The 23647-nt window shown below is 47.7% G+C and overlaps 1 protein-coding gene across 2 annotated transcripts in view; it reads left to right on the top strand.

Moving 5' to 3' along the window:
* LOC138292691 (cytochrome P450 2D17-like) overlaps window positions 1–23647 on the top strand; it is a 327621-nt gene that overhangs the window by 143422 nt on the left and 160552 nt on the right. For both annotated transcript variants that reach the window (XM_069231413.1, XM_069231414.1), the window contains exon 3: window positions 10801–10953. In XM_069231413.1, the coding sequence (XP_069087514.1) occupies window positions 10801–10953 (153 nt within the window). The remainder of the gene's footprint in view (window positions 1–10800; window positions 10954–23647) is intronic.

The raw sequence follows: 23647 nt of genomic DNA on the forward strand, positions 1-23647 counted from the left end.
CGGGGGAAGGTGCGTTCCGTGGTCTCAAGACACCACCTTGCGGTTCAGCGGACTGGCGGCGGACCCCCACCTCCTCCCCCACAACTAACAACATGGGAGAAGCAGGACTTGGCGATTCTGCATCCTGAGGGCCTCGCAGGAGTAGCAGGAGGAATGGACTCTGGTAAGTCAAATCTTAACTATTTCATCACCCACCCTAACTGTATGCTATCACGTACCCCCACCCTCACCCTCATCACTCCTACTCCTCAGAAATGTCCCAACATCACAAACCACACATGCCAACGCCAAGCCCTGCATGCAACACCAAAGCATGGACACCCATCACCAAAGCATGCCAGCTGCACAACGCATACACCCCCCCTTAACCATCATCACACAAGGTCCCACACAGGAATGCAAGCACTGGGGTACACGGTCACCCACCCACAGTGATGACAGCAGCTCTGTCCAACTGGATCTAGATGACCAGCCCGGCCCATCGGGTACCTCGGGACAGTATGTTCCCATCACACAGTCACAGGCCACTACAGAGCTTCCCCCCTCTGGAAACACCAGCACAGCACCCACCCAGCGGGCCCATACTTCTGTCCCCAGGACACGTCAATCAGCAGTGTGTCCACCACTACAGGGAACCCAGGCTAACCCACCACCCCAATAACAACAGAGACCTGGGGGCAGTGGCAGTGGGCACTCGGTCCAGGGGACGGAGGCCCAGGAACACAGGGGAACTGGGAGGGCTGCTGTGCGACAGGGGGAAGACAGGCCAAGGGAACCCACTCTCCACGAGGCCCTCCAACATCATGGGAACCTACCACCACTCCCAGGAGATGATGGCAACGGTACTGGCCAAGTTTCAGGAGACCCAGCGCCTGCAGGAGGAACAGTATTTGGGCTTCAGAGAGGAACTTCCACCCTGGGCACCATCGTAGGGGTGCTGAAGGAAGTACTCAACACCAGGAGGGACACTGTGACACAACAAGGGGCCCCTGACACTAGCCTGGACGATGAACTGCCCACCACCTCCGCCGGCACTAGTGGACAGGAGGCACCGCCACAGGACCACCACACCAGCACCCCACCCCCTGCAGAGGGAGAACCACCCTGCAAACGGTTGCTGAGATCCAGGACAAAGACAGAGAACGATGCCAAGACCACCGCCAAGAAATGAGACCATTCTAAATGTCATCCTTCTGTCCCACTTTGTCACCCTGTCCATCCTTAAACTGCCCCAGCTCCACTTCCTATGCCCATTTGGGCAATGCACCTGTGAGGCTAATAGACTGGACTCTGCCATGGACATTCCTCCACCATCACCCCTCACCATTTCGCAACCCCCTCCAATCTTGAGCACTAAAATAAACACCCTTGAAGCACAAAACAATCTGGAGTCAGTCTGTGATTTCGGAATAGTGTATTAGCAATTACTGTGGCAAAAAGCTCTTTCAATTGTAATGGCAACATACCTATGTCACGCAGCTCTAGTCCCTGAGGAATCAAAGCAGATGTTACACAGTGGGACCCACATCTGTGAAATCGTAAGGGAAAGTGACAACTCGGTGACCATGCACTGGGTGAAAACGGCAGACAGTAGAGAGGTAGTAGTGTTAAAGTACATGTAGTAGGCAGGTTTTGTATTCTTACCTGTGTCTCACTGGAAATATTGCAAGATCACTGAGTCCCTGTTGTCCATGTCTTCTTCTGCTTCCTCGTCTTCACTGTCCACAGGCTCTGCAGCTGCAACCATACCGCCATCTGGACCATCCTCCTGCAGAAAAGGCACCTGTTGTCGCAAAGCTAAGTTGTGAAGCATACAGCAGGCCACGATGATCTGGCACACCTTCTTTGGTGAGTAGAATAGGGATCCACCTGTCTTATGGAGGGACCTGAACCTGGCCTTCAGGAGGCCGAAGGCCCGCTCGATTATCCGCTGTGTTCGCCCATGGGCCTCATTGTAGCGTTCCTCTGCCCTTGTCCTGGGATTCCTCACTGGGGTCAGTAGCCATGACAGGTTGGGGTAACCAGAGTCACCTGCAAATGGCAAGGGACAACAGTTAGACACACACTAACCTGTAGGGATAACCCCAGACAACCATTCCCACTGTCTTGCTTCCAGGTGCTCACCTAATAGCCACACACGGTGCCTCTGGAGTTGACCCATCACACAAGGGATGCTGCTATTCCGCAGGATGTAGGCGTCATGCACTGAGCCAGGGAACTTGGCATTAACATGGGAGATGTACTGGTCTGCCAAACATACCATCTGTACATTCATCGAATGATAACTCTTCCGGTTTCTGTACACCTGTTCACTCCTGCGGGGGGGGACCAAAGCCACATGGGTCCCATCAATGGCACCTATGATGTTGGGGATATGTCCCAGGGCATAGAAATCACCTTTCACTGTAGGCAAATCCTCAACCTGAGGGAAAACGATGTAGCGCTGCATGTGTTTCAGCAGGGCAGACAACACTCTGGTCAACACGTTGGAAAACATAGGCTGGGACATCCCTGATGCAATGGCCACAGTTGTTTGAAATGACCCACTTGCAAGGAAATGGAGCACTGACAGCACCTGCACTTGAGGGGGGATTCCTGTGGGATGGCGCATAGCTGACATCAGGTCTGGCTCCAGCTTGGTACACAGTTCCTGGATTGTGGCACGGTCAAGCCTGTATGTGATGATCACATGTCTTTCCTCCATTGTCGACAGGTCCACCAGTGGTCGGTACACCGGAGGATGCCGCCATCTCCTCACATGTCCCAGCAGATGGTGCCTATGAAGGACAACAGCGAGCACAGAGTCAACCAACTCAGAGGTACGTACCCACAGCTTACACAGAACACGAATCCTAATCCAAAAAGTTGCCTGTATGTGTGTTGAATCTAGGCCTAGGTATGTGTGACGCAGTTAAAAATGAAGCCATGTGGGCCCCTGAAATTGCGGCTGCCTGACCTCTAAAGTGGGACAATGGGATGTGAGGTAACTGCGCTGGCGTTGTACACCGTCACGGTAGGCGGTCGAAGACCGCGGCGCAATGCTGCATTGGTTAACATTGTACCCTATGGGTCCCAGGAGCCAATGACGATGTACGCCGGCGGTGACGGTACGCACCGCCGTGGATGTGACCGCCATTTTCTATCTGTTCAATCACTCGATACCTGATCTTCGACAGGAGAGGACTTACACTGCAAGTGCTGCTGTGACCTCGGTCTGGAAGAGACAATGGCTTGAGTGTCTGGGGAAAGTGCCCCTGCCTTCACATCGGAGGAGTTGGAGAAACTCGTGGACGGGGTCCTCCCCCAGTACACGCTACTCTACAGTCCTCCAGACAAACCGGTAAGTACACTGGGAGCATGCTGTATGGGCTATGCCTGTGTGGAGTGGGGTGGATGTAAGAAGGGGGGGGGGGGAGATTGAGGAGTGCATGAAACAACGGTGAGTGCATGTGCCACATGGCCAGGGTAGGGATGGGGACCAATGACTGTGACGGTGCAGTTGGTAATAAGTTTCTCTTCCCCCTGTACAATTCATGTAGGTCAGCGCCCACCAGAAAAAAGATATTTGGCGTGCCATCGCCAAGGATGTCCGGACCCTGGGGGTCTACCACAGACGGAGCACCCACTGCCGGATAAGATGGGAAGACATTCGCCGCTGGAGCAAGAAGACGGCGGAGGCTCACCTGGGGATGGCCCCCCAACGTGGTAGGGGTGCCCGTCGCACCATGACCCCCCTGATGTTCAGGATCCTGGCGGTGGCGTACCCGGAGTTGGATGGGCACTTGAGGGCATCACAGCAGCCACAAGGGGGTGAGTACACGCCTGCTGATTTTGCGCGCAATGGAGGGGTCTGGGTGGGGGAGGTGAGCTGTGGGTTTCCCTAGGCCAGGGTGAGTTTAGTAGGCAAGGTCCCTCCATAAGGCAGGCCATGTGGCACCCAACCCCACCTCTGTAGAGTGCCAAGTACACCTAGTCATGCCCCTGTGTCATCCATGTGTGCAGATGTCGTGCATAGCCTAGTAGGCCATTTCCCAGGGATTGAACAGTGGAGCCCGAGAGCACGGCGTAGTGCAGGGGGCTTCTGTGTCTGTCGTGTCCGCCAACGGTAGCGGTAATGCATGCACTCAACATGTCTTTCTTCTATCGCCCCCCCCTCCCCCTTTTTGTGGTCTCCCTGTTCTTGTGTGCATTAGCATCATCAGGCAGAGGAGCAGTGGCACCGGAGCACAAGGGGGCTTTATCCCACATGGCCATGGAGGGCCACACTAGGGACTCGGACTTCATCAGTGGGACGGAGGGCGAGGGGAGCTCCACGGCAGGGACAGGAGCTGACACCAGCGACACAGACTCCTCCTCTGATGGGAGCTCCCTTGTGGTGGCGGCAACATCTGTGCCCCCCCCCCCAATCGACAGGTACAGCCTCCACCCCCCTACCAGCACTGCCCTCCTAGCAGCCCCTCAGCCTTTGCCCCGTGCCTGCTCACCTGGGAGGGTGGGCATCACCTTCGCCCCAGGCACCTCAGGCCCTGCCCCAGTCACCCCTGCTGCCCTCAGTGAGGAGACCATTGACCTCCTCAGGTCCCTCACTGTTGGGCAGTCTACCATTTTGAATGCCATCCGCGGTGTAGAAAGGCATTTGCAACAAACAAATTCATTCCTGGAGGGCATTCATTCTGGTCAGGTGGCCCTTCAGCAAGCTTTTCAGACTCTGGCCTCAGCACTGATGGCAGCCATTGTCCCTGTCTCTAGCCTCCCCCCTCCAACTTCCTCCACCCAGACCCAATCCTCTCTACCTCAGCCTATCCCAAGCACACCTTCAGACCAGCATGCACACACGTCAACACACAAGGGAAGCTCTGGCAAACATAAGCACCACACATCCCACAGGCACTCACGCAAGCATCACACACATGCAGACACACCAACATCCACTGCCTCCACTGTGTCCCCCTCCTCCTCGTCTCCCTCCTCCCTCCCAGTCTTGTCTCCACTCACACCTGCATGCACTACATCTTCAGCCACCACTGCCATCACCAGCACACCCACCACCACATCCCGCTCACATGCAGTCACCAACCCCACTACCATTCACACGTCCCCTGTGTCCTCTCCCAGTGTGTCTGTGACACCACCTCCCAAGATACACAATCGCAGGCACACACCCACCCAACAGCCATCCACCTCACGACAGCCTCCAGCCCATGCACCTTCAACCAAAGTCAGCAAACGAACACCTCCTACAACCACAACCACAACCTCTTCCTCCACTCCCAAACCCCCTCCAGCTACCCGTCCCAGTGTCTCCAAAAAACGTTTCCTGTCCAACCTTGACCTCTTTCCCACACCTCCCCCACCCCGTCCGTCTCCTAGGTCCCGAACTAGCACCTCAGCCACAACATCTCCGGGACCAGTGGTGCCTGTAGTCACTGGAATCTGGAGTGCACCGGCCACCAGGGCAGCCAGTGTGGCACAGAGCCACAGCACGGGCAGCCCCCCACCTGTCAAGCATCAAAAGCTGTCCAGTGCCCGGCGGGAGAGGGGGAAGCCACCAAAGCCGCTCCCAGGGGCTCCGGTGGGAGTGTGGAGTCAGCTGCGACACCTTCCAAGGTGGGGAAGGACCACAAGAAACCAGGAAAGTCTGGGAAGAGCAGCACGGCGAAGGAGACCACCATCATCCCCGCTGCCCAGGAGGCCACCGCCATCATCCCCGCTGCCCAGGAGGCCACCGCCATCATCCCCTCTGCCCAGGAGGCCACCGCCATCATCCCCTCTGCCCAGGAGGCCACCGCCATCATCCCCTCTGCCCAGGAGGCCACCCCCATCATCCCCTCTGCCCAGGAGGGCACCGCCATCATCCCCGCTGCCCAGGAGGCCACCGCCATCATCCCCGCTGCCCAGGAGGCCACCGCCGTCATCCCCGCTGCCCAGGAGGCCACTGCCGTCATCCCTGCTTGGACAGAGAGGACCGCCAGCACAAGCCCCGCTGGGACAGAGAGGACCGCCAGCACAAGCCCCGCTGGGACAGAGAGGACCGCCAGCAGCTGAGTCACTGCAAAGGAGCCCGCCGCTCCAAGCACGGCTGAACAGTGCACCGCCGCTCCAAGCACGGCTGAACAGGGCACCGCCGCTCCAAGCACGGCTGAACAGGGCACCGCCGCTCCAAGCACCGCTGGCCCATGAGCGCCAAAGGCACTGACGCTACTGAGTCAGTCACGAGCAGGATGAAGCACTCTGGGCACAGAGCCCCCTCCAGAACCAGTGGAGAGATACATCCACTACCTCTGTCCTTAGCAGGATGAAGTACTCTGGGCACCATGCCCCCTCCAGAACCAGTGGAGAAAGGCATCCACTACCTCTGTCCCTAGCAGGATGAAGCACTCTGGGCACCATGCCCCCTCCAGAACCAGTGGAGAAAGGCATCCACTACCTCTGTCCTTAGCAGGATGAAGCACTCTGGGCACCATGCCCCCTCCAGAACCAGTGGAGAGATACATCCACTTGAGAGACACTGGCTTTGCACTCCCCAGGATGGAACAGTGGGCAACCCACCCACTGTAGAGAGTTGAGAGACTGTGGCTTTGCGCTCCCCAGGATTGATCAGTGGGCAATCCACCCACTGTAGAGACTTGAGAGACTGTGGCTTTGCACTCCCCAGGATGGAACAGTGGGCAACCCACCCACTGTAGAGACTTGAGAGACGGTGGCTTTGCACTCCCCAGGATTGAACAGTGGGCAATCCACCCACTGTAGAGAGTTGAGAGACTGTGGCTTTGCACTCCCCAGGATTGAACAGTGGGCAATCCACCCACTGTAGAGACTTGAGAGACTGTGGCTTTGCACTCCCCAGGATGGAACAGTGGGCAACCCACCCACTGTAGAGACTTGAGAGACTGTGGCTTTGCACTCCCCAGGATGGAACAGTGGGCAACCCACCCACTGTAGAGACTTGAGAGACTGTGGCTTTGCACTCCCCAGGATTGAACAGTGAGCATGTGGCCCTCTCGTGGATTTGGCGTTGTGCACTCAACCGGCTGTGGTGTCCCCCTTTTCCCTCCCCCTGAGGTGCCTGTTTTCTTGCTCTCTGATGCCCCTGCAGTGTTCTCTCCATCATGGTCGGGGATCTTGTGTGGGCCTCGCCCATACCGCGAGGGCCCAGTGTTCCACGGACTTCATTGGAGCACTACCTGGACTACTAAGCTTGGTGTATATTTTGTTTATGGTGTATATATATATTTTTGACTACTTGATTTTAATATATTACAATGGTTACATTAATTTCCTTTTGTCTTTGCATTCTTCCGGGGGGGTTGGGGGCTGTAACTATAATGTATAAATATGTATTGGTGTGTGTGTTGTAGTGGGTGGGGGTGGGGGTGTTGCATGTGTGTGTCCCTGTTTTTTCCCTCCCCCCTCCCCTGTGTCGTAGGAGCAGTACTCACCGTTGTCTTCGCCGCCGGCGTTCGTGCTCCTGGTAGAGGAGCAAGAAGATGAGGGCTGGCAGGATGTGCAGCTCTGGTTCCATGGTGTCCGGATTCCTCGTGGGGTGTGTAGAGGTGAGCGTTTTCCCTTCGAAGTCCTGTTTCCGCCGTGTTTTTATCCGCGGTGAATCTGCCCCGGAAAAGGTGGTGGATTGGTAGGTTGTGATACTGTGGGCGATACTTTGTCTTCCGCCTGCCTGTTGGTGGTGACCGCCAAGCTGTTTGTCTGTACCGCCGTGGCGGTCGGAGTGTTAAAGTGGCTGTCTTTGTTGGCAGTTTCCGCCATGGTCGTGATTCCAATTTTTTTACCGCCGGCCTGTTGGCGGTCTTACCGCCGCTTTAACACCGACCACCAGGGTTGTAATGACCACCTATTTCTTTTGTCACTCTGGGAGCTTGAAGTATCATGAGGGTCTTACCTTCATTCCAGGTGTGTAGAGCTATCGTCGTGCCCAAGCAAGGTTCTGGTCATTCACAGAACCTACAACAAATCACTTTGTTCCTTTGCCTCCAAATGATCAGACTCCTGAGGTAAGGCAGTCTGCATCAGAACGCTTAAACCAGCCACAGCTTCCTTGGCAGGTGGAGCACTTTGAAGGTGAGGATCAGTAGTATCTAAATATCTCATCAGATCCAGCCCAGGTTTTGCAGAGAATGGATGCTCTTTATCCCACTTAGCTGATACTTCGAGTCCAGCACCATAGGTACCTTTCCAACATGCACTGCTAAGAGGCCCACCGCAAGCTGGCGCAATATGTAAAAAGAATATAGGATTATGGCTTCCTCCCATGGCACAGTCAAATACAGGGAGTGCAGAATTATTAGGCAAGTTGTATTTTTGAGGATTAATTTTATTATTGAACAACAACCATGTTCTCAATGAACCCAAAAAACTCATTAATATCAAAGCTGAATATTTTTGGAAGTAGTTTTTAGTTTGTTTTTAGTTTTAGCTATGTTAGGGGGATATCTGTGTGTGCAGGTGACTATTACTGTGCATAATTATTAGGCAACTTAACAAAAAAAAATATATACCCATTTCAATTATTTATTATTACCAGTGAAACCAATATATTATCTCAACATTCACAAATATACATTACTGACATTCAAAAACAAAACAAAAACAAATCAGTGACCAATATAGCCACCTTTCTTTGCAAGGACACTCAAAAGCCTGCCATCCATGGATTCTGTCAGTGTTTTGATCTGTTCACCATCAACATTGCGTGCAGCAGCAACCACAGCCTTCCAGACACTGTTCAGAGAGGTGTACTGTTTTCCCTCCTTGTAAATCTCACATTTGATGATGGACCACAGGTTCTCAATGGGGTTCAGATCAGGTGAACAAGGAGGCCATGTCATTAGATTTCCTTCTTTTATACCCTTTCTTGCCAGCCACGCTGTGGAGTACTTGGACGCGTGTGATGGAGCATTGTCCTGCATGAAAATCATGTTTTTCTTGAAGGATGCAGACTTCTTCCTGTACCACTGCTTGAAGAAGGTGTCTTCCAGGAACTGGCAGTAGGACTGGGAGTTGAGCTTGACTCCATCCTCAACCCGAAAAGGCCCCACAAGCTCATCTTTGATGATACCAGCCCAAACCAGTACTCCACCTCCACCTTGCTGGCGTCTGAGTCGGACTGGAGCTCTCTGCCCTTTACCAATCCAGCCACGGGCCCATCCATCTGGCCCATCAAGACTCACTCTCATTTCATCAGTCCATAAAACCTTAGAAAAATCAGTCTTGAGATATTTCTTGGCCCAGTCTTGACGTTTCAGCTTGTGTGTCTTGTTCAGTGGTGGTCGTCTTTCAGCCTTTCTTACCTTGGCCATGTCTCTGAGTATTGCACACCTTGTGCTTTTGGGCACTCCAGTGATGTTGCAGCTCTGAATTATGGCCAAACTGGTGGCAAGTGGCATCGTGGCAGCTGCACGCTTGACTTTTCTCAGTTCATGGGCAGTTATTTTGCGCCTTGGTTTTTCCACACGCTTCTTGCGACCCTGTTGACTATTTTGAATGAAACGTTTGATTGTTCGATGATCACGCTTCAGAAGCTTTGCAATTTTAAGAGTGCTGCATCCCTCTGCAAGATATCTCACTATTTTTGACTTTTCTGAGCCTGTCAAGTCCTTCTTTTGACCCATTTTGCCAAAGGAAAGGAAGTTGCCTAATAATTATGCACACCTGATATAGGGTGTTGATGTCATTAGACCACACCCCTTCTCATTACAGAGATGCACATCACCTAATATGCTTAATTGGTAGTAGGCTTTCGAGCCTATACAGCTTGGAGTAAGACAACATGCATAAAGAGGATGATGTGGTCAAAATACTCATTTGCCTAATAATTCTGCACTCCCTGTAGTAATAATGGTGGCTTGAACCGTGTACAACATGTCTCATCAATTTAGTAATACTACAAAATGGTGAAAGCTTTTAATATGTGAGGGAATATGCCAAGGAGAGAATAGTATCACCTGGCTATAATAACAGTGTTAGTTGACCACTATCTTTTTGCCTATAAATCCTTTTTATACTACAAAGCAGTTCATCTGCTATTGCCAATCCAACATTTTTTTTGTCCTCCTCACGGCAGTATTTTAGAGACTGATGACATGCACATGTTTATGCTCTGCCCCACTTTAGTTCTCAGTATTGGGCTGCTATATCAGATTGATTAATGATAATCTTACAATAATGTTTTGTGCTTCTCTTAGGGTAATGAGTCTCATGAACAAAATATTTCATATAAAATTAAAATTGCATGTAACTTTCATATAACCGGTAGCTTTAAATGCATAAGTTCTCTTCCCAGCTACGATTCTGGGTTGTTCCTTACGATAAAAGGTCAGGGAAATACAGGCTCTCATCGTGTGATCACACCCGCATTTCAATGAGCATATCTTTTTTGTAAGGGAAGTGGTTTGACAACTTTACATAGAATTGCACTATCCATCCTCATTATTTAGTACTTCATCCGACATTGGACTTAAACCTACAAAAAAGTAATTTACAGACACAGTTTGCTTGCATTCTAATGAATGTGCAGTGCATCTGTCCTTTTTTAATTATTTTACATCTTTGATCATCTCTCTTGACAACAGTTACCTGTGGCTGGCCTCTTCAAAGCCTCACAAATGCACATGATGACACTAGCCTGAAGTTTATCAAAATATATGGAAACAGAGATATGTAATCATAGGTAAATCATATGTTATTATTTTCATTATCACACAGGGGATAGTGCAGCACTCTAGTGTGCCCTGAAAGGACTGAGTGCTTGTATATTGACTATTGTGCTTTGTTTTTAATCTACAGGAGTGGTAATGGCAAGATATGGTCAGTCATGGAAGGATGTTAGGAGATTCTCGCTCTCTACTCTGAGAGATTTGGGTCTAGGAAAGAAGTCCCTGGCAGAGAGAGTGACAGAAGAGGCTGGATTTCTCTGCTCTGCCTTCAAGTCCAAAGGTGGTAAGTTTCTATTTTTGAAGAATAACACATCGCCCAGCAAATCAGTAGGTTGTATGTCTCCCTCTGGTAGAAGATAGTTGCAGGAATACCATTTGGGTCAAAAGAAAATGGAACTAGTAACTATGATTCAACTGATGGTAAACCTTTTATTACAGCTGCGACTTCAGGTTCAACAATGACAAATGCAAGGACATAAATCAAACTGGTCTTTCCTAGAGCAGAGTTTACTTTCTGCATTTTTGTTCTCTTGTTCCCCAGCTATTCATCCTCAAATAGGAGGGTGTTTTGGGACAGGCCTCAAGAGCTTAGGCCTCTTCTTTTTTACCTGTGCTGCAGTTGCATCAAAATGAAAACCGAACTATTGAGAGTTCCTCTTCGCCTGACGCTCGTCCTGCTTGTCCTACTGCCATTCAACATTGGAATGCACTGGAGAAGCTCTCAACCTCAGCAGTGCCACCAATACTGAAGTTTGTGGGGGGAAAGTTAGTAATGCTGGTTGAAGAGCTACACTAATTTCTACTCTGCCTGTCACTATCGCAGGCTTCCGAAGGCCTTTCTGCTCAGGATCCATAGGATCTGCTGGGGAGTGGAAGGTAAAACATGGATGAATTAAGCTCCTTTGATTTTAAGGTTGTGCTTGGGCATTTGAGGAGGTGCTGTGCACAAGTGGCTATACCTGTGTACAGGCCTGTATGCCGGTATAGGTAGCTATATCTGGGTGTTAGAGGCCTACAAGAGATATAATAGGCCATTTTTGCACACAACTGTAGATCATTTGAGGGTGTATGTAAGCTAATAAATATGCAGATGGACATATATGATGGTTGTGTCTTGACATATCATTGTTTTGCCTACCTCTTTGAAACAGAGACTGGGTAATGAAGCTATGCCTATGTGTGATGCTGACATTTACTATTTGCCATACAGTGGTGTACTTGAGGGTTTAAGGTATTGCCTGGTGTTATATGCTCATGTCTGGTACATGATGATTGCATCTAGTTGTATATGATTGCTGTGCTCCTACCATATTAAGACTGCACCTCGAGTGGATTATGGGAGCATCTTACCGTATGTTTGTCAACTTAAGGAAACATTATCTGCTTTATAAAACTGGTGGTCTCAATTTATTAACAGTATAATAACAGATTTTACATTCAGTGATGTCACGTCCCATGATCCTATTAGGCTCAAAGAGTAAAGAAATATGCACCCTGTAATGAGATTGGAAAAAAAGATAATGTAATTTCATGAGATGTCATCATAATTGGCTGGGGTGGTACAGGGCTAATGAGACCACTTCTCCTACCTCCAGCTGAATTCACATTCATGGATTATTGTATATCACATCATGGCGGCATGATTTGTTTTTTATTTGGGATGAGCCAAGGATTGAGCTTTCTGTGATCCATGCTCAAATATGCTCTAGTAACAGACCAACCTTTGGTGTGCTTTCTTGGGGCTATGACAGCACAAACAATGGAGGGTAAACATGTTTCATTGCTTCAAACAACCTAGTTTTCTTCTTAGGGCCTCATTATACGTTTCTCAGTTTTAGGTGCAGTGATACTGTTGGGCTGGAATCTGTGATTCTGGCTGGTATTGCTGAACCTAAATCTGATGATTACATGTTATTTCCACTGGAACTGGGAGTAACACATGGATCCAAATCCACATCCACTTACCACCACATTGAAGCAGGTAGTAAATGGGAGAGGGGGATGTCTTTAAATCCGTTGTGTAACTGGTGCGGGTGGCTAGGGGCCAGACGGAGAGCAGAGCTGGTGAGGGTAGAGCAGGCTGGAACATCTGCAGTTCCCTCACTGTACAGGAGTAGTATAGCCCAATCAAGATCACACACTGAGTCTAGTCTGGTGTCGAGGCTAGGAAATACCACGTCTTGAGTTTGCTGATCTGGTACTTTTGGGGCCAGAGAAATGGTCCATAGCAGTATCCTCCCTGCCAAGATACTGCTCCAGACCACTCGTCGTGGCATAATTATGATTGGAGAAGGCATCATATGACACCATAGATGAATGGTGTTCCAAACTTCTAAGAGAACTTACAGAGCACAGCATTCAAGTTCTGTAAAGAAAGGTTTATTCAATTGAGGCAGAACAGATGCGTGAATTCACAGACATACTTGGTATTTTAAAATGCAAACTAAGTAAGCTACTGAACAGCTAACTAATATGTCAATTTTTGTGCCTCATCCTCCGCTTAAACAATTCCTCCTCTACTTTTGTGTGGTATTTATTTGTTCCTTCACTCGCCTGTTCTATTTTTGAACTTCTACCTCTAGTTAATATGCCAGTCAGTTAGACAAATGCTGTTGTATTTGCTCGTCGTCTTTGTCTCTTAAGAAAATCTCCGATTAAATTGACACCACACTGACTTTAAAAGTCTAAGGGCCTAGTTTACAGGTTGGCACACAGATTAAAGGCAAACATAGTGGTAGAGGACTTTGTTTCTACCACCCTCCCTTTAGTTTGCATGCTAAATTTAAAGATGTCTGCTAGGCCTGTGGACATCTTCGTACATTCTCTGGAACCTGTCTAGGTAGGAAAATTTGACTGACACCTCCATTAAACATGAAGGCGCCAGCCAAAGTTTTTTTTATTTCTCATAAGCATGTTCTCAAACCATGAGTCTGTTTTTGAAAAATAAAAACGAATGCGCCCACACCATGGGAATTTTCTCAGATGTTGTAAGGTCATTTTTACTGTCCCTCACCACCAAGATATACCGCACTTTGACAGAGGGTGGCTGGCTGGATGGCTTACCTCTGTTGGCTTGTATTTACGCAGATGGAGTCAATTTTACTCTATCTGTATACACTGGTGGTTCGCCCAACCTCTAAACAAGGAAGGCGGACTGAGAGTTTGGCAGAGAGGGTAATCCGTTGCTATTGTGATGGAGTATTCTCTCTGGAAAATTCTAAATCAACCCATAACGTTTCTTGCTGTTTGAATCTTTACCTCTCTGCTTTGTGCTATCTTCCATATGTTTGCCCCTTCTCTGCAAGCTTAAGTTGATATTTTTGTTGTGTGCACCCTTCATTCAATTGAATTGTGGGTCTGGACTGACATACCTCATGTTTACCCCTCCCTCATTCCGAAAGGTACATAAAACACTGTGGTGGATGCCCCTACCCCTGAGCCCCTTTGGAAAATACAGTGATGTATTTACAAACATAATTCTCAAGGTAAAGTCTTTTTTATTTTGGCAGGCCAGAGTTTGCAAGTCACTAAGGGCCAGATGCACAAAGCATTTTTCAAGTCGCAAAAGGGCCGATATGCAGAATTTCGGGATGTACAAAGCCCAAACTGCGATTCGGTAACTTGTAACTGAATTGCAGTTTGGGTTTTGTGATTCAGCATTAGGAAGGGGCGTGTCAAGGGCGTCCCTTCCTAATACCGAATCCAAATGGTATGTATGATTGTTTTGTGACCGCGAATGCTGTCACAAAACAATGGCAGTTAGCACCAGTTTCAAACTGGTGCTAACCCATTCGCAAACGGGAAGGGCTCCCCATGGGACCCCTTCCCCTTTGTGAATGGCAGCACTGCCTGCTCTAAAAAAATGAAAAGAAATCTTTTCATTTTTGATTTTGGAATGCGTCTCGTTTTCCTTTAAGGAAAACGGGCTGCATTTCAAAACAAAAAAAACTGCTTTATTTAAAAGCAGTCACAGACATGGTGGTCTTCTGTCTCCAGCAGGCCACCATCCCTGTGAGGGGGGCCATTCCCAATGGGGTCGCAAATTGCGACCTACCTCATGAATATTCATGAGGTAGGTCATTTGCGACCCCATTGGGAATCACACACAGTGTAAAGTACACTGTTGTACATCCGGTATTGCGACTTGCAAATTGCGAGTCGCAGTACCGGATCTTTGTACATGTGGCCCAAAATGTATTGTCCTATTGCCATGAAAACCAATAAAATCACTCAATAGCAAACTGGAAGGAAACAGGCCATTAGGTGTGAGGTCCACACAAGTAATGGGTCCATATTTGCCCTGCACTGGGAACCAAATACCCTATTGTAGCATTGGACTCTCTCAGGGAAGCAGAGAAGAGCAGTCTAAGGCCAACTCAAGGGAGATTTGGTGAACAAGTAATCATCATTTGCTGGAACGCAATAGTAACACTCAATTAATGATTGTCCAGCCTGTACTTTTCTTTTGAAAAAGGAAAAGCGCATTTATTACACACACACTACTCAGTACTGTGCAGTAATTTACAAATATACATAAAGTTGATGAAAATACCTTATGAGTGACATTGTCTGATCACCTCTGACCTCCGAAAGGGGTCAGGAACAACCAACAGCCACATCATGGAAGTACATTGGTCAAAGGTTCAAGATAAAAAACATATGTCAAAATGTCAGCATTTTAAGAAAACATGCAATAATCAAAAATAACAATGTGCAAAAGCATATACCTTTTGATCAGTATTCACTGTGAACATTATTCTTTCAGTAAAGCATTATTAAAATGATCACCATGTCTGTGTGCTATTCATCACATTTAACCCGTTAAAATGCAATCATAAAAATAGCCCCTAGAAGACATCACATTTAGTTCACCAAGCTTGTAACCATAAACTTTGCCACTAGAAAGCACTTGTACAGAATGTATATTTTTTTAGACACCTTAAGGGAACTTAGCCCTTAAAGAGTGCAGCACTCCTAGCTATAGAGCACATGCACCAGCCATAGGAATACTTAAAAAATTAAAAGAAATCCTGGGTGGGTCATCCTTTCATGGACCCTCCAAACTTAGGGTCAACACTTATGGAAAACTTCTTTAGGTGAACCGAGGTGCTTATGCATCTCCCCTTGATTCCTTTTTATGTAATTGGTGGTGACCCCTTCGTCCTAAGGCCCCCACAACAGCAGAAATGTTTATTGTAGGTCAGGCCCTGCAGGGCATTATGGGGCGTTACGCCCCGAGCAGTGAATATTTGATGAGCGGCCCTCCTGCTGAACCGGGGAGAGGCGCTGCCTTTCTTTTCTTTTTGTTCTAGTCACCACACAACTTGCACCACACAGCTTTTTCTTTTCTTTTTCATGGAGGGTGTTGGGGGTGCCTGGCCACGTGGGCAACCCAAAGGCAGCACTTCATTGGGGGACCACCCTGGGCTACCTCAGCCTGCTCCCTGCACAGACTGCAGTCTTGCAAGCAGCTATGGGATCTGACAGGCTTTTCTTCCCTTCCTGCTCCTGCAGGGTGTAGCCTTTTATGGCAGCCACCAGCTCCCCCAAACCCAGGCACAGGGAGTGGGCTAAGGTAATGGAAAGTTGAAAACCCACATTATATCCAAGCTTGCAACTTGTTATGATTTGTGGTGTAGAATTAGTACGCCGATTCAAGGTGGTGAATCCAAACGTATTTATTGGTGCCCATTTGGCCAGGAGGTCAAAAATGTTTATTGGCGTTTAACTTGATTATGAGCGACATTTTGCCACCCTCATATAGTGTAACTCAGCCTGATCTTCCATCCTCCTCTTTTTACGGCCTTTCCAATATGGCCGCCGTTACGTCTCCACATTTCTGTTAGCCCGTCATGGCCATGTAAATAGAAGTAGGACATTTTGACTCGATACAACATCAATATGGTGCAGAAATAGAGCATTGGCCATAAAAATAGTAGTAGTACACTTGCCCCGTAATGCAACCAATATGGCGGTGGACTAGAACGCTGTACACCAACAAGGGATTTAGCCCGTTATATGACCTATCGAAACACAACATCCTCTGCACTCATAAGACCGGTAAGCGGCCAGATAACGGGCAAGCCATCTGCAAGCTCTCCCTTTCTCTATATAGAAACATAAGTATGTTTCTCCGGTTGATCGTCACTTTTCTCGCATGTCTTGACCAATTCCAATAGGAATCACCACCTAGGTCCCGATCTTAACTGAGAATACTTATCGTCCTAAATGATACTCCATACTAAATATGGCCTAATGAATTACTGTGTACGCTCTACAATGCCCAAGCACTCTTGCCTGTGACGTCTTGATCCTGTTTTGAATCTTTTTGCAGAATTTGACACCTCTTAAATCAATATACAATACGTTTACATAAGTTATTTGTACAATAGCCATGTTTGCTAATTACGCTAGATAACAAGCTATGTAATAATCTTTTCTCTCAGAAACAGACAAGTACAAGACTATATCCATTTACTGGTGAATGCAATATTCATCCCTGAATGCAATATTTATTTGTAAACTGGTAAGTTTAAGAAAACATTTATTTATAACGTGTCACTTCTATCCAGACTAAATATTCTGACTGGCAAATACTCGTGCCAAATAATGATCTCACTCTGATGAGTATTGCTAGGTATGAGTTACCCTTTTTCCCATTCACCTCCTGGTGTCATAAAAACTATATACTAACCTACGCTAATGTACATACATTAAGCAACGTTACTAACACCCTTTTTCCAGCATCGGTTCTGCTAAAGTGGTTGCACACTTATATGCGCTTGACTCACTAACATCCAGTAAAGAAAATCACTAATCGCCTTTATATCTTAACGTGAGTGACTCACCTGTAACATTAATTGGAAATTGGGTTACAAATACTCTTCTCGGATCTCTTTGATACTCTCTTCCACATGTGGTGCTACTTATCATTTCTCCTATCTTACAACCACACTAGACTCATGGGGTACATCCAGGTACTTTGTCTATTTACACTACACTGCAGCGCATGCACAATTAAATCTGCCTGCTCTAAGATTACTCTCGTTCATTACTGATTTCACAATTACACATATTTTACAGCCTTATAGGACATCAATAAACATTTTTGACCTTCTGGCCAAATGGGCACCAATAAATACATTTGGATTCACTATCTTGACTCTGAGTACTAATTCTACACCACAAATCATAACAAGTTGCAAGCTTGGAATCTTAAACTTGGACATAATGTGGGTTTTCAACTTTCCATTTCCTTATGATATTGATTTGGGGCAAATTGGATCACACTCCTCTGACAACCCACAATATGGATTAAAATTGGGCATTCTTAAGGAAGAGAGAGGTGGGCCACACAAACTTCATCCTTTGAACTACAGGGAGTGGGCCAAGTCTGCCACAGGTGAGGGGCATGCAGTGGCAGTTCCGCTTCCTCCTTTCATTGTCAGGGCCCAGAGGTGGAGATCCCGGGCCCAAGGGTGATTTCTCAGAAGTGGGAGGGTGCTCCCGTATCTCTGCAGTGGTGGGAGGCCCAAAGTTGGGCATCCTGGGCTCCCTTCAATTAAATCAGGTAAGGAGGTTGGGATCACCGAACCCTCTTAGCTCTGGGGATGTGGACCCCACACATACACACACCCTCCCAGGGAAAAATTTGGTTTCACTCTTCGTGGTGAGCCCCAGGCTCTGTCCCACCCCAGGGGTAATATTTAGAACTGGCAGCAGAGCTCCATGCGCTCCATCCAGTGACAATGTCGTCAGTCTAGTCTTCCACGTGCTATAACTCAGGCTCCATTGGATAGATTTGGGTGGTTTGGGGCTCTTTTTAGTCCTGATGGCAATCCCTCACAACCTGTAGCCATTTCCACAGGCCTCTTGACCTCTAAGGTGGTGAACTCTGCTGGAAGCTGGTTCCACGTGCTCCCTGCACCAGCCTTTGTCCTCGGTTTCCTCTGCAGCTTCTCCCTTCCTTGGCGCAGAAGCCCAGTCTTTCCCCCAACTAGTCTCAGGGGGTGTAAGGTGACCAGCTTCCCTGGTCCTGGGGAGTGCCTCACTGTTCCTGGGCTCAACTGAAGTTAAAGTCCTTAGTCCAGATGAGAGCCGGGGGTTCCTCCTTCCAGTTGTCCATGGCTGCCGCCTCCAGTCCCAGTGTCCAGCAGAAAATCACAACCAAGAAAGAGCTCTCCCCCTTGCGCAAGACCTTTTAACTGGGGATGGAAGGTTTCAGAAACGAGGCACCTCAGGCCTATCCTTGGGTGCCACATCACCTCTCGCTCCAGTCCCAACCATCCTTCACAACCTGCTGGGACATTTCAAAATGGTGTCACTCAGGAGTCACTTTTCACATCTGCTCTGGGGGCCTCAGCTCCACCCCTCACTGACATCACTGCCCAGAGCCTTTATCACAAAATGTTTAAAGGGAGCCCCCTCCTGTGTTGGCTACAGAGGTCTGCGTTCCCTCCTTTGCTTATTGGGCTTGGGCAGGCCCATCCTTGTATAGTGTGACAGCTGACTGACTGATGCAGATCCTTCATACCCACCCGTCCCTTTCCTCCTCAGAAGCTGACTCAAGTAATGTTAATTGCTCCCTTTGGGTGGGGAGGCCTTTGTTCCTGCCGCTGGAGAGAAAGGTAATTAATTTAGCAGAGCAGGTTGACAGAAGACTTGAGCTTTGATCCTGAGCAGAGCCAGAGAAATATGACACTCCATTATGACCCATAATCTGTTTGTAACTTGCAGAATTGATTTCATGTACGGGTTATGTCCCAATTTGATATGTCACTGGTCTCTGTAGGCCAAAGGTAAGTGAAGCTGCGCTTTAAAGCAGCCTTCCCAATAGGTGTGTCACTGCAGACAAGACAGTACAGTAAACCACACTCTTTCCCTATGAGTGTACACTACCACTGTGAGGCCTACTCCTGGTCAATATCTAATCCTGCAGAGTTCCCTCTGCACTAGGCTACCTGTGTGCAGTTACTGGGCTGCGCACAACAGGAGTTTCCCACACGCAGCCCTCACGCTTGTTTGTACACGTGTTCATGTGTAACAAGCCAAGTGCCCCTACTCTTGCTGCATCGAAGCTGCCTTATCTTAAAAGATGGAGACTTGTGGTAAAACATGTGCAGTCCATTTACCATGAGTTTACCCTGGGTGAGTCACAGGTTGTGAGACTCACCCACAGTGAAAAGGTCACATACCAGGTGGTCAAAAAGCAAAAAAAAGTGTGCCGATTTGAAGGGCTGAACCCATTTCCTTACACAGAATAATAAATCTATACACCTAGATCCCTGATGCATTCCAACATGTCAAAGAATTGGCCTCTCTGTTGCAGAAACGAAAACTACAGAGAAGAGAAAATACCGTGGAGTATCACTGACCCACTCATTTCATGTGGGTAGGTCAGTATTAAGATTGCTCACACTTGCCTGAAACCCTTGTAAGGCATATTTGGTGGCTCCCCCACTCGGTACTGAAAAGTCACAAAAACACCCCTCTTACATATCAATAAATATTTATTAAGCAGTACCCTAGGGTATAAGAACGGCAAGCAAATATTGTAGTGATTAATAGAGTATTAGCACAAGCAAATCATAAAAAATATGCAACAAATGGCTAACACAATGGTGTACAGTCTTGTTCCCCTGCCTTGGATGCCATACCGCAAATACTTGGATCTGATTTTTGCCCTAGCCTCACACCTGTCTGGAGACTTGGTGGGGCGGCACCAAGCGTGCCCCATTATACAGTGGATTACTGTTTCTTTTGTGGTTTTTTTACAGAAAGTGGTGGTGGGAGCATCCCATATTTTGCTAATCCATAGTTGCAGCCATACCTTTTTATCCGGCCCACTCGTATATTTTTCTGCTTCTATGTGCTTAAACAAATCCTAGTACTAACATTAAAAGGATTTTTTGTATGTGTTTGTGTATGTGGCCTGCTTGGTACATGCATTGTGTGTATCAGTGAATCAAAATAATAGACCTGTGAAATCCATTTTGGATTCCCTGGCCTAGCCTTATCCATGTGATGAGGTGAGGTTGTTTTCCCTAACAGTTTAAGTGCATTGCTGAAATTCCTGAAGCCGGAGTGAGAAGACCTGGACACTGAAGTTTGGAATGAGGAAACAAATTACCTTTAGAAATTAGATTAGGCTTTTTGGTGAGAGGAGCTGCTGATTAGTCTTCCTGTAGTACTACTATTTGGTAGATGGTGGGGTTGAAAGTCAGGACTGACGTTTCTATTTTCCAAGATGAATGAACACCTTTGGTGAGGCCAACCTTTTGTCTTTCTCCTGATCTCTCTTTAGTGTGGCTGATGACAGCCAGGCGCACAAAGTTCACACCTCTTTGTGCCTCTTTTGTGGCTCCTTCACGCTGAAACCTATCCTCCTGTGAGGAGTATCACATTAAGCAAATGCTGTATCTGGAAACCAGCCTGAAAAGGACATTTGAAAGGAAATCTGCTGACTCCTTTGACTGTAAAAAAGTGAAACCCTCTGACTCACTTATTGCTTCAGTTACAATTTCTCTTGAACCAAGGAAGGGAAAGCTTTGCAGATTATGTGAAGGACGGCTGTGCAACCAGATAGTATCTGCCTGATACTCCGCTTCTCAGAAGTGAGTAGTCATCACCTGTGTCGAGCCATTGTTGCAAGAGCTGATCATCTTTGGAGAGTGCCTAGAAGCCAGCCTATGCATTTAGAGAGGGAAGGATCCTGCTAACCCTGAAGGAGGAGCAACGGTCCAGGAGGAGTGAAATTCAGTGTCTCCTAAGAGTTGGGTCAACACGAGCAGAGGATTATAGAAAGTTATGTGTCTGACCTGAAATCAGTGGGCTGCTGACACTCCTGCGATTACTGTTCAGAATCATGATCATGGTAGACTCTCCACATAGGGGCACTGTTGCCTTGTGCCCAGTGTATATGCTCTGACCGATAAAACATGTAGAAAGTTGTTAATCGATGTTTGGTTTATTTAACGTTTCTGTAAAGCCATAATATATGATGCAGAAATAATCCCATGGCATGAAAAGTCACCTGTGGAATGCAGCACTCATTGTACCATCCATGAAAGTGACAAGGAAAACAGCTTCAGGCACTGTAGAGTGACTGCTGCAGTGTCAATTGTTAAAATAACCCCTTTCAATAGGTAAAAACCTTCCTTCTAAATATTAGTATGTCACCCATATGTAAGCCTTGTAGCGCACAAGGTAGGGCACATGGTATTTAAAAGTAGGACCATGAAGAAAATTTATGTTACCATGTCTCTAGAGTGACAAGGAAAGGCACTAAAAGCTATATTCAATGTGGCAGGCCTAGCTGTGCTATGTAGAAAACCATAGTACAGATTAAAATACTAATACTGCATCTCAGGACTTAGACCAGCTAAAGAAAAAATTAAGACACTATTTTTAATAGTTATTAAAAATCTAATTCAATTGGGAAGTTGGATTGTTTATAAATATTAACAAAATGTAACTTTTAAAAATTTACCATTTGACTGACAAAACGCTAATTAACATAAGTCTGAGCTGAATGGGCATAGGTGACTTTTCTGAACTCCACGGAATATTCAGAGTGGAGGCTGTTGGCAGGCTTGACAAGCCTATTGAGCCACATGTAACACTTGAGGAGCTCTTGAAAAGGGAGAGAACAAGACTCTAAGACAATTCTTGTGTATCCCCTGCCTAGTTGCTGATGGACCCTGCTTTTATCGTACCAGACTTCTGTCTCTGTTTTTTTGAGGCATCAATGGACTCTAGTCCCAGGGCACTACCTTGAATTCTAATTATATCTGTGAGCGGTGTTTAGTCACATACTGAGTTGTACAATCCGTTATATGGGTGTGTGTAGATTACACCAGCGTGGAGCGCGTAACGCAGAGTTTATCGTAGCACCCATTCATGTTGCGTTTGGCATCAAACGGAAAGTACATACTTGCGTTCAGAATCACGCATGAATGGCACCATGTGGTTTGCATGGGAGCGGCTGTCTTGTGTTTAGCTGTTTATGGTGCTGGGCCTGTTTTTCATCTCCAATTTATCTTTGCAATCCTCCACCCTCCTACTTAATCTACCCCTCATTTTTATTTATTTTATTAGCATCTCTTTTTGTGCTTCTGTATTTTTATTTTTATTTTTTTAAATGTGTGTTTTTTTTCATGACTTTTTCTATTTTTGTTTATTTTTCCCATTTCTTCCTTCCTTCTCCCTTTAAATTATTTTCTTCTTCACCCAGCACCATTGCAGAGTAGTGCGGTGCTGGCGATCAGGGGAGCGGCATCACCGGGCCTCCCGGACAGCCAGCAGCTGCCTACCTTGTGTGCGGTGGCACCACCAAGGGGTGCAGCCCCAGCCATTCTTTTCGGAAGTGGCAACACCCAGTGACGGCCTGTCCTTTAGGGCGGAGGAGCCACACACCCCCACCTTTTGCCCCTCATGAAGAGTGTCTGTCAGGCTGAACAAAGGTCAGCTTGACAGACACACTCCATGTTCAGGTCAGGCAGCCAGGAGCAGACATGCGCGATTTGTGCACACTCCTGGCTGCCTGAGCTGAACTTTGCTGGGCTGAGGAGGTCACAGCTCCTATGGGCGTGACCTCCTCAGCTCAGCAAAGGTGCCTCGAGGCCCTCCCCTGGGTGATGACGAAAGCGTCACCAATTGACACTCTCCCTGGGCGCTTCAGGTTTAAGCCCTACAATGCCCAGGGCGAGTGTCAGTCAGTGACACTTCGTCACAGAGTGGGGTGGGGTCAGCAGTCTCACTGACCCCATCCCACTCTGTGACGAGGCTGGGACTGCTGCCTTCCCTCATTGGCTGACCTTAGGGAAGGCAGCAGTCGCAACCCTCCTTGGACCTGGAGGCTGAAGGTAAGTGTGTGTGTGTGTGTGTGTGTGTGTGTGTGTGTGTGTGTGTGTGTGTGTGTTTGTATGTGTGTGTATGTGTATGTATGTATGTATGTGTGATGTTTTAAATTGAATGTT

Source organism: Pleurodeles waltl, chromosome 4_2, assembly GCF_031143425.1.
Source record: "Pleurodeles waltl isolate 20211129_DDA chromosome 4_2, aPleWal1.hap1.20221129, whole genome shotgun sequence".
In the NCBI taxonomy this organism is placed as follows: Eukaryota; Metazoa; Chordata; class Amphibia; order Caudata; family Salamandridae; genus Pleurodeles; species Pleurodeles waltl.